At 38.3% G+C, this 12,074-nt stretch overlaps 1 protein-coding gene across 1 annotated transcript; it reads right to left on the reverse strand.

The window, feature by feature from the left end:
• Positions 1-4,081: 4,081 nt before the first annotated feature.
• On the reverse strand, positions 4,082-8,564 carry LOC134007810 (homeobox protein engrailed-1-B-like). Its single transcript, XM_062447499.1, has 2 exons — positions 7,748-8,564; positions 4,082-5,411 (listed from the first exon to the last, which is right to left on the reverse strand). Exons 1-2 carry the CDS (start codon positions 8,271-8,273, stop codon positions 5,092-5,094), a joined length of 846 nt encoding a protein of 281 aa, XP_062303483.1. The 5' UTR covers positions 8,274-8,564; the 3' UTR covers positions 4,082-5,091.
• Between the last annotated feature and the right edge of the window lie 3,510 nt (positions 8,565-12,074).

The following is a 12,074-nucleotide window of genomic DNA, read 5'->3' on the forward strand; positions in this document are numbered from 1 at the left end:
ACTGTGAATTACAAAAAAATTGTGATAAATGTGTGTTGTTTTTCGCTCTTGTCACCGCCTGGTTGTGGAGGATGAGAAGAGCTCAAGTCAACTGGGAATATGGGAGAAAACAAGACCATGGCGTCCTTAGCTTCCATTCACCTTGTATTCTAACGGGATTAAACCTCCGTTAGCTCCGGTATTTGCATACTTTTGTTCTATTTGGGGTCACTTGACGTTTTAGCCTCTCTTTGATCAACCTAGCGTGATCGTGCTGGTCAGTGAGAACACAAAGCAACGGGGCGCCATGCGAAACTGTGAAAATTATACTGGTGACGCTGCACCCCCTGACTCCCTCTTTGCCACTGAAGCTATGCTTTTCGCTAAATATAAATGCTTTAATCTGCTCTTTATGGTAGGCCTAAATGACGGATAACACGTTTCATTGTATTTTCACATTCAGTGTGAGAGCTCTTCTACCTGCAGAAACATCTCGTGCAGCACCAGCTTCGAAAACCGAACGATTTCCAGGGTGTCTTCTTTTATTGCTCTCATTTGCATATAAATTAAAGTCATATTGTAGCTGTAAGGCAGACTATGCTAAGTGTGCACAGAAGCCCACGATTCCTTTGTTTTAGATAAACCCCTCTGTATCCGCTAAATGACTGAGGTGGGAAACGGCCTCTTGTTCTTCGGTAATTGTCGGAATTAGTTACAAATATTTTATGATTCTGTATGATGAGACGTCATTGAATTTATAGGGTCCACAAAGTCCACACATCTTTAGATTTGACAAGTTTCAAACACTTTTTGGGACGCTGTTTGTAGGCTTCCAGACTGAATGAATGCCAAATTTCTACTAAAAACTGTTGTTGATACATGTCTAAATAATCTAAAAGCTTTATTTTTGTATCTTGGGTGAAATACATTTGGATTGTTTTTACATTCTTAAAAGTAAACTATTTAATTATTTCTCGAACAATCATTTTTATCTTAGAAAAAGCATATTAACCAGGATTTACAATGGCCATTCACCGCAGGCCATTCTCCTCTCGCATAGAAATAAAATAATTCACAAAAGTGCAAAAACATATTTTATCATAATTTAACAATCTAGGAAATTGTTTACTTTCTTGAAACATTTGCGATGGTTTTATATAGGCTATTTAATCCCATCCTATAGGAGTGTAACACGTCGATGAAGAGTGAATAGTGTATCTTTCACAACTAACCCGCCAATTTGATATCACTGGACTATAGCCTATGTTTAATATAGCCTATACCCTACTGTATGTCGTGCAGATTGCTACTGTTGCTGATATGTGTATAACTACCCACGCTGTTCAAATACATTATTTATAGATGTGTTTATTAAATCTCGTGGAGGTAATTGAACATTGCAACCAAGAGCAATTCGAACAACATAGAAAATAATTAAAAGCAATTATGAGGTGGCCACGGGCGCTTAAATTGTTGTTTTGTCCTCTCGAGAGAAGTGGGCAATTGTTGATTAAATCCAAACTAATCATTAGATACAGAACAGACAGAGTAGATTATGACCACTGACAGAAAAACGTAGGCTACATGGCGTTCATTTCAATTGCAATAACCTAAGCGTGTGAATTCAGGATCTCCCCATAGCCTGTTAGTGAGAAATGCATGGCTCTTGTCAATAAGCCTTTAGCTTAATTATGTGTGAGAGGAGAGAATAATGATCATGTTGACAAAAATGCCTGTACTCTGTTCATTATTTGAAGGTCAGGGGTTAGCATGCAGCTCCGCATTACATATACCTATTTAGCCTATCATTAATAAATCTAATAATAATGATTAAACGCAGGTAGATTGCAGCGCATTTTACATATATAAAGATTAAAAGAAAATCTTTCTCTCGGGACAGGAGTTCCTGCTGTTGCACGAACTAATTTAAATATAATTAAAAAAATAATTGTATTTAAAAGTTTAAAATGATAGTGAATAATTTGGCATGTTTGGAATGATATTGCTTCCACGGAATAGCCTAGTTGAGAAACTCTAGGTCTAAGATTTGAAAATAGCAGGTGTGCTCAAAGTCTTGCTCTCAAAAAGTCAAAAAGCCATAATTACTTCACAAAAATGTACAGGTGTTTTGTGTACACGACTGCATCAATACCTGCCTTTCTGGTGGGGCGTAGTATAACCTACTTTAAATTACTTTTTGAAAATGTTACAAAACCAGGCCTTATGTCATTGGTATGTTAAATTGGCTCAATAAAAATCATACAACATAATGAAAAATATAATTTTGATTACGATGTTTTTTTTGGTGCGTTGCTTAGAACCATCTATCTAACTCACACTTTGATAGGTCCTACTTCTGTTTACAATTGTTGAGACGTTGGTCGCGCGAGGGTCAGACCAAGACCCCGAACGACCGGCTTTCTGCACCGTGAAGAAGGATGGAGAAACTTCACATACGCCATCAAAATATAATATTTTTTAAGGAGATGTCAACGATGTGGTAAAATATTTCATATATGCTTTGTCATTCAGTAGCCTAGTAGATATCATACAATAGCCAGTAGACAGTTGATAGCCCTTACTTTTGCATGTGACGAATGAGTAGGCTACCTGAACACTTTACTTTCCAACCTGACTGTTGTGGTTATTAGTTTGGTGAACCAAGCATTTAAATTAAACATTCATTTTTGAATATCTTTCCATTTTGAATATATTTTAGACGTAATGAATAAGATAATGGAGAAGTTCAGCTCTCTGTCAATTTGTAAATACATTCAACTTAAAAAGCCCATTTCCCCCAGAGGTGTGTTTAAGGACATTTCAGTATTAATGGCGCATTTTCTATTTGAATTTTCTTCAGCCGTGTTGTATCCAGAATTAAGAGTTAATTTAATAATGTAGGCTATATGCTATTACAATTTAAAACTTAAAATGGCTATTTTAAGTTTTGTTAAGTATTGAGGTTTGGTGCAAACATAAATGCTTTAAAGCGCAATCAACTGTTTCTACTATGTTGGCTATGCCTAGCTCCATCTTTGTGAGAAAGACTTTGAATTTCCAACTTTAATCTCTATGGTGTGATTTAACTTTGTTTTCACAGCATGGAAAGCAAAAATATAAAGACAGATGTGCGAGTACTAATCGCTAATCTTTTACTTATTTTGAACATAAACTCTATTCAGTTTGGAAACATGATGACATATAACCTATATGATCTGTCAGTGCCAGAATTATCTTTCAGTTAACTTTGAATCTTTACTCTATATTCAGATTGCTATAAATAGGTGTGGTTTGTTTTGACTGTTCTGGCTGACCTGTGATTGGGCAGTGGTAGGCCAATACGCGCTTTGATTCCGACAGACACAAAGGCTCGTGCTGTGGGCATTACCCAGAAGAGCGGGCATTGAGGGCAGCGCGTGTCAAGTCACAGAGTTCACGGGGAGGCTTATTAAGCATAGCTAAAGGTCACGTAGGCCGAACTCGCTAAATGACTAAAGTTTTGGTAAACCACGGTAGTAAAGCATAGGGTAAAATGACTGTTCATCTAGCTCAATGCAACCTTTTGACGCGGTTGAGTTTGATCTAGCCTACTGGTTGGTTCCCTTAGACATCATTTTTTTCCGGTAGGCCTACTAATCTGCTCCAACATCTCCTCGTTCTTTCGGCGTTCCTCCATACCAACTACATGTAACCAAATCTTGTAAATGCTGAAAATAGTTGAATACGCTTAATAATATGTATTACGGTATGCTGTTTGTCTGACCAGGCCTACTCATTATAAGTTCTCCAAAGGATATACATGCAGCAAATATATTGAAAATCCTTAACCCTTAAAAATATGCTGTGTGTGTGTTTTTGTATGAGAGAGAGAGAGAGAGGGATATAGAGAGAAAGAAAGAGAGAGAGAGAGGCGCCACAACCGACTTTTCCCTCGTGGGATCATATAATTTGACTTGACTTTGATCATGTAGAGGCTTTATGTATATCGCATAGGTACAGAGTTGTGCATCTTGAACTAACACATTGACAAATATTGACCGATGTGACTCTAGGAAAACTTGATATAGCCTATTCAACATGTACGTTTACCTCTAAATTGTTTAATATACTTGCAGTCAACCCCATAATAGTGTCTGTCGATTTTATTATCCTTGTATATTTCAAGAGGACGTTGAAAGTGCTATTTAAAGCACAACATAGACTTATCACACAGATGACGATGTTCAGAAAGCGGACACGGGTTATGTCGACTTGAAGAAGGTTACAAGCCGGCCTTTCACCATGAGATATTGGCCTAGCACTGCTTTGCAAACGTGATTTGTAAATTATTAAATAACTGTAATTAAAAGAAGAACCAAAATAATTAAAAGATGAATACTAAGAGATAAACTTGTAGGCAATAGTCTTGTGGTTACTATTTTGTTGTTATTATATGTAGATAGGCTATCATTCTCATTGTTGTACTGCAAGTATAATAATAATATCCGTAGCCCAATTGTTATACAAAGGTAAAAGTAAATATATGGCCTACTAAATCTAAGAATTAAAGGCCTACCTATGAAAGCTTGTTTTTACGATAGAACACTATGTGCTTTCTATGCCTTTTAATAACTACAATATAGCCTACTACAAAGACGGCAGAGAATCTAAAGCACATTCTACATCTTTTTTTATTTCAGACTACATTCTCTGAACATAATAAAATCTTTGGCTTGAAGCGTCGATTCAGTAACGCAGTCTGTAGAATAGTTTTTAGGGACAGGATAGACAGAAATCACAAAATTCTAGTGAGTCAGACACTTACTAAAACAATGAGCAAACAACATTATAAAGAAAAGATATAAATCTCCAGCAAGAAGGGACTGATAGAGATATACCCCTTACCTGAAATTAAATATATACAACGTCATATTGTTTGGCTATATATAAACTTTAATAATGCTCGTATTTTTATAGAATTATGTCCATATACTGTACCATAAACAGAAATCTGTTTTAAATAGCATCTGTCGCTGTCCAGTCGTATTTACCTCTTAATTCTTTAGTTCTTAAGAAAGAGTTCAATTCTTCAATAGGCTACGCGGTCTTTCTGTGGCCCGGGGAAATAGGAGTCTACTCGCTTTCTTCTTTATCTTCCTGTATGGTGGTAGTGGAATGGTTGTACAGTCCTTGAGCCATGAGTTGGAGAGCCAGGCCATTTTTGTACCCATTGGCCTTTTTAATTTTAGCCCTCTTATTCTGAAACCAGATTTTGATTTGGGATTCATTGAGGTTCAGTTCTTGGGCTAGTGACTGTCTCCGTTGTTCCGTTATGTACCGATTAGCCTGGAACTCGGTTTTGAGTCTCTGCAGCTGTTCAGCTGTGAACGCGGTTCTGGGTCGCTTGTCCTCTTTTTCGTTTTTCTTCTTTTTCAATTTCCGTGTCCTTGGGCCTGATGTAGAAACAACAATGAAACGAACACATAAATATCAGTAAGTCCTGTGGTGGGCAAAATGGGTTTTTAAACCAACATATTGTCATTCCAGGCTATAGACAACGTGTAGTTTTGCCATTTGTTTGACCTGTAAAATACTCAAGTTTCGTTTATTGCCTAACTTTCTTGTTTGTTTTGCATTCAGTTAAGTAGGATACAATCTTAATTACACCAACAGGACAAATAGGCCAATTTGATTTCATGTAGCCTATTATTGCCTACGTTTAGGCTGAGTAGGACTGTGGCAGTATTTAAATCAAACTATTTACTAACGTGAATAAGCATGAACTCGTGTGCTTTCAAATATGAGTTCAGCAATGTTTTTATAACGCCTACGTAAAAAAATATAGCATTTTAAGTGGGCCTAACTTAACCTATAACCGTATAAATATTGCATTTAAATTTTGCACACGTTTACGTCATCATGCAAGGTGCATGCGTCACTTATAGCTCAAGCAGGCCTCAGTCCTATTTTGACAGTTTAACTGTGTATTTTTACATTTTTATGAAATGTAGCAATGTATGGGAAGAAAGAACATAGGCTATACGTCATGGTGAAAGAAAGACAGATATTTACATCTTATTTGGGATTGTAATATGAAAAACAATGGACATATTATCAGGATTCAAGCGTCACTAGTCTATCACGGTCCGGTGAATGTTTTAGTACAAAGGGTTGTGGCTTTGTTTGATTCCAACTCACGAAACACATCTGACTCCATTTCTACGTAGGCTAAACTGTCTTCAAAGTGGCCTGGTTTGAGCGGGGTACAACCCATAGCCATAGCATTCAGAGAAACCGGCACAATCAGGACAAAATGCACAGTTCCTCGATTATCATGGCACCGGAGTTATTCTTAGTCAATTCTTTAAAAACATGACATCGCACTAAACAATAACATCTCGAAGCTAAGAAGTGTTGTTTGGTTAATTGTCGATCAAAAGTCTACGTTTGAAAACATTGAGTAGGCTAGTCTGTGTGTGCGTGTTATAGACGTGTTATTATCATTCTGTGATCTTCTTTATGCTGCCCTTTAAAAAACTAAAGTTATAAAGACTCCACGCATAAACAGACAATAAGACCTACATTCATGGTTAACGTAACAAAAGGTCAACTGGTGTCAATACATTTGCAGTAGCTATTGCTCCTTTCAAAAATAGATTCAGTCGATGCATTGACGAATTATATCACATGTTTTGTTAAAATCCTTATTCTGATAGCTCAATCACACAACCAATCGTCCTTGTCAATCAATAAATATTTCCTTAGACGATATACTGTCAAGTTCAAGGGGATCGAGGAAAAGTAGCACACTGTCAACCGAACCCGTCTCTATCATATATTCGTCCAGGCTGTTAACTGTAACCAGATTTGTCTGTAATTTATTTTTGTTGAATACTAACACATGAATTAATGCATATATGAAACTGATTTGTTAAGACCCTATACGCTTAGTAGCCTTGAGGTTCACATGCCTAGGCCTTAGGCATGTGACGGGCTACGATTATTCTTTAAACAGAAATACAGTATGCAGGCCTACTATTATGTAGCTTGATGTTATTGGGTGATTTTGGTTTGTTAAATCTACTGTTGAATTTAAAGGATGAGATTATATGCGACCTTGGTCTGTTTAAAATCTATAAAATTGTCCACGTCCAAGTTTACTTTGTCACTAGGCAAAACGTTTAGGATATGTAATTTTGATACACGACGACCATAACGTCTGTTTACAGGTATAGACTGGCTACCCTTGAATGTGTCCAAACATAAGCTATAGTAGGCCTATCGCTAACATGATAACATTAGATCTGTCATGATAATAAGTGTGTGTGTGTGTGTGTGTGTGTGTGTGTGTGTGTGTGTGTGTGTGTGTGTGTGTGTGTGTGTGTGTGTGTGTGTGTGTGTGTGTGTGTGTGTGTGTGTGTGCGAGCGAGCGAGCGAGTGTGTGCCCGCGTCAATGCAAACAGACAATGGCTTTTAAAATACAAAATGTGTTATTTTTTGTTCTTGTTTGATTTGTTCTTATTTCGGCTTATGTAATACTGTAGATTTGTATACATTAATTTGTTTATGTGTCTATGAGACACAGAGAGAGAGAGAGAGAAAGAGAGAGAGAGAGAGATAAAGAGAGAGAAAGAGAGAAAAAGAGAGAGAAAGAGAGAAATTGTATAGGTGGGGGGAGTAAGGAGTTTCTACATCGGCAAACAGCCTAAATATATAACCAAGATAACTAAGTATCACTCGAATAGTGATAAACAGAAAAACAGAACATTCAGAGACTGTAGCGCCTTACCAGATGAAGGCCGGTCCGAGTATCTCGTGCAGTAAACCCACGCAGGCCATAACATGGGCTGGGATTCTTTAGCTGGTGGAGATCCTCCATTACTGGCACTCACAACCATAATTGACGTGGTGTTGTCTCCAAACCTCGTTGTAGTCCCATTGCCTTCGCCTTGTTTGGATGGGCTCTGCTTAGAAGACGGGGAGGAGGACGAGGACGACGATGAAATGCTGTCACTGCTGCAGTTGGAATCCTGGGAAAGGCTGCTGGCGTGAGATGGCCTTATTATCAACGGGTTGACGTTTTCTCTGCCCGATGTCTGTGCCCGCTCCCGCTCTCGCTCTCGCTCCCGACCCCCCTGCTCCTTCTTGCAGCCGAAGTCTGGCCGTAGAATATTGTCAATAAAAAAGTTTGTTGTCCTGTGGACTTGCTGAGCTGCCTGGTGGGGCAGAATCGCAGGGGACGGTAGATTCGGGGAGAGGGACACGCTTTCTCCCTCTGTCGAATCACGGCTGTTTTGATCCTTTTGCTCTTCCATAGCTGGAATAATTTTCGGCTGGAGCGCAAACTCTCCACGCCAAACTCCACTTGTTGCTCAATACCGTATCCAAATTGAACAAATTAAAGAGCAGTGCTGTTTGATATTGTAGGATGTGTATACCTTTGCTTGAATCTAAACCATCTACAGCGTTAACATGTTGGTTCTTACAGCAGTCCAAGTGCAATCATAGTCTTGCCATAGCCTACACCGCAACCCAGCCTATCCGCATTACGCGCAGCAACGATATGCCCGCCGTCTCCTTATGTACGTCAACGCGATCTTTCTAAACTCTCCTAAAACCGTTATCCCCCTCACATACTTTTGTTACACCAACCGGAAGCACGTGAGTGCATACACACGTGCAATAGACCAATCAGTTGTGGAGATCCTCGCTGTCACTACTGACGACGTCCAATCACATTTAATGTTTCTCAGAAGAGAAGTAATAGATGGATTCAGGACTCCAAACAAGGGATCTTAATAGTGCACTGTACCCTCTTGCTACGGTAGAATGTTTCTCTCCAATAGATTATGAAACAACAACTAGAGATATCTATAAGTAGGGTCACGTGGGCACTGAAAAAAGTATATCGATTTTATTTTCAATCAAATTTTGTTTGGCAGACCTTCATTTTATATTTCCTTACTCTAGATTATCTCCATGATCACCTATCGAGTGAAGTCCCAACATTTCAGAAATAAAGCAAGGAAAAATTGAAAGACCCATTTTTCCCCCCAAATGCATCATTTATCATGTCAATAAGAACATTATTACTATGAACAGTTATAACATCTTCAAACACATATAGATTCACTGATTACCTCCAAACACTTTATGAACCCTGCCTATGTCGCTACGGTAACTGTGAGGTTGACTATGGGAAATTAGGAACATGAGCGGTGACAAACAATGAGATTTTTGACTTTGTCAAAAACATAAAACATTTTTTGATTAATTTTATTTTACCCTCCCATCAAGTTGAGAATCAGTGAATAGATTCGTTAATACCCTACTATTTCCGGCTATTCTGTAGGCCTCTGTGAAAATTACAGTTGTCTCTCTAAATGCAAAACAATTTCATTTTACATTACAGAAACAGTAATGATGAATAATGCTCACAAACAGGTAGGCTATAGACCATATTTGCATTGCATTATCTGTTAGAAATTTAAAATGCACAAAGAGATTAATGTAAACCGACTTTAAGAGATTAAACGAAAACGCTGCTGCGCAGAGAAGATTTTATACATTTTCAAATGTTGCTACATGCACCTTTTGCCATTTCGATCCTGGTTGAAGACTTAAATGACCACGCTCCGATCAGGCGACTGCCCTCTCCAGTTTTGTCTCATTAAATGAAAGCAGACAAGCCTAACCTTAATTGGTCTAGTAATAAAGAAAGTTCTCTTGAAATCATAGAATGGATTCATACTCAACATGCTTGCATTGAAATCTTTATCCCAATGCTAGTGTGGGTACTTAATTAAATTCTAATTAGGACACTATCAATATGCTATTTAGCCAAGTGGCCATTGTGAAACGCAGTCCTTTTCAGACGGTAAATGAGGACCCATGCTCTTATCTTGCCTGCAAGAGACGCCTTGAGAGGGACTGCAAAAGATAATTTATAGGTTTTAATTACCCCTCATTCCGCCTGATCAGCTTGGCGTTCATCACAAGAGGTTGAATAAAACCCGGTCAAAAGCGTTGTCACTATGCCTTGGCAGAACGCTTAATCAAAGTAAGCAGAGCCGTAGTGCACTCTGCGGGGATGGCCACGTAATTTCCAAGGTGCTGATAAAGCCAGTTGAATAATGCGTAAGTCTTCGGAGACACCATTTACAGAAATGACTTTATTGACGGCTTAACGTTGGTAATTCATTTTACCTTTCATGTACTGGGCCTGGATTTGTTACAGTAATAGGATGATAAATGTACTGACGGATTGCAGCTCGTTTTATTGAACACACACTCCCAAACACACACACACACACACACACACACAGAGATAGGCTACACACACAATTTCTGTCTCTCTTTCTTTCTTTCTTTCATTCATATACACACATGCACACACAAACACATACACACTTCACAAAACTGATGAATGCACTTTTACTTTTAGATTTTCTACTTTATTAAAATCGACTCCCGAACATTCGGGTTTCCTCTGGTGAGCAGAAAATATTACCAAAAATTGGACTGTTCTACATCGGCGTGTTCAAGGTAGTCCTAAGTCTAAATTCTAGCCTGTTTTTTGGATGAGAATATATGGGTCAAACTGTCCATTTGGACACATTCGTGGAGGCTATATGGAGTTCAGTTATTGCAGATGTAGCAGATCAGTATCGGCTATTTTAGTTTTGCGTGAACATGAAGAATTATGGGCCCACCCCTGCAGTTTTGCTGGAACTATACAGTAGTACTAATACAGTAGGCCTATAGTTCCTCAATTTGATATAATATTTGAGACGAGCTTAAATCTGAACTGCTATATAGCCTGTAGGTAGGCAGAATAATGAATTCAATAGGCCTATCCTTGAATAGGCCTAGAATCAGAAAATCTGGTTGATTCTGTGAGATTGTGAATATGGATAAAGTAGTACTTTTTTCAGATTTGCCTACTCGATGCACATGAATTGAATATGAAGTTTTTTCTGGGCTTTTTAAACATGTAGCCTAACCTAACCCTTTCTTTTGAACGAAAGTACTATAGATTTTCGACAGAAAGATCAGATTATGGTAGTTCACAAGATATAAAAGGTAAGTGAAATGTTTAGGCAAGATCACTGACAGTGAGACATCTAGACCTATAGCACAGGTAAACTAAATAGATAATAGGCTAAATAAACGAAGATTTTTTTTCTAAAAATATATATGTAGTTGTCACAGAAGACGTATTGACTAATAGGCTGCATGTAGGTCTTACAATGCCTAGTAATATCCTGTATGCTATGTCTGTCTTTTAATTTATGCCACTTGTAGGCCTAGTCTTAGTAAGGGTTTGTTTACACGGTCTTGAAATAGAATTAGAGTACATCAAGACATGGGGAGAAGTCTAGGTTACGACAACACAATTTAATCAGTCGATCAGTAGACCAGTGGTAGCCTATTTCAAACAATGAAAATACATTTACATCCTACATGTCAAAACAAAACGTCACAGTTCCTTGAAGACAGGCATGTTGGTGCAGGTTAACGTAGTATTCTGGAGTGTTCTGGATACCCCTTGACCTCGGCAGCACTGCGTGTAGAAATGATGAGTTTTCATGTGCGATACAAGGGATATGCGACACTATGCTGTCCCCCAGCGGTAACACGATTACATTGTGTTTCACCGCCTCAAAGCAGTGGAAACGACTCACAAATTTTAGAATGCTGTTCGCAATTCGTAACAAAATAAAGGGCTCGGGTGACATCTGGTGGTAACGATTGCAGATGCGCCTTTTCTTTTCTCCATTTACGCGTTTGCACACATTTTTGGTGTCCCTTTGCAATGCCACCATGACTGTCTCTTTTTCTTTTTCAATAAAATTAAACAAAGGAACAAGTCTATTGATTTGGACAATGTACTTAAGCGGGCTTTTGAGAACAAGTAGGCCTATAAATAGTATAATCAAATTCACAATGACCAAGAATATTTTATGACGTTTACGCTACCTTACATAACGTGCATCAATCACATCTATGTTAGGCGAAATACAAGTTGCTTCTCTGCCGACGAGGAAAGTCTCAACAGTTGTCCAGTAGATGGCAGAAGAAACCAAATGAAACCCCTGTCTAGATGTCTCATAGTT

Source organism: Osmerus eperlanus, chromosome 21 (genome assembly GCF_963692335.1).
Source record: "Osmerus eperlanus chromosome 21, fOsmEpe2.1, whole genome shotgun sequence".
In the NCBI taxonomy this organism is placed as follows: Eukaryota; Metazoa; Chordata; class Actinopteri; order Osmeriformes; family Osmeridae; genus Osmerus; species Osmerus eperlanus.

Coding starts and splice junctions, on each gene's coding strand:
- LOC134007810 (XM_062447499.1), bottom strand. CDS start 8,273: ATGGAAGAGCAAAAGGATCAAAACAGCCGTGATTCGACAGAGGGAGAA. Junction 5,412..7,747: donor CTCGGACCGGCCTTCATCTG/GTAAGGCGCTAC, acceptor TTTCTACATCAG/GCCCAAGGACACGGAAATTG.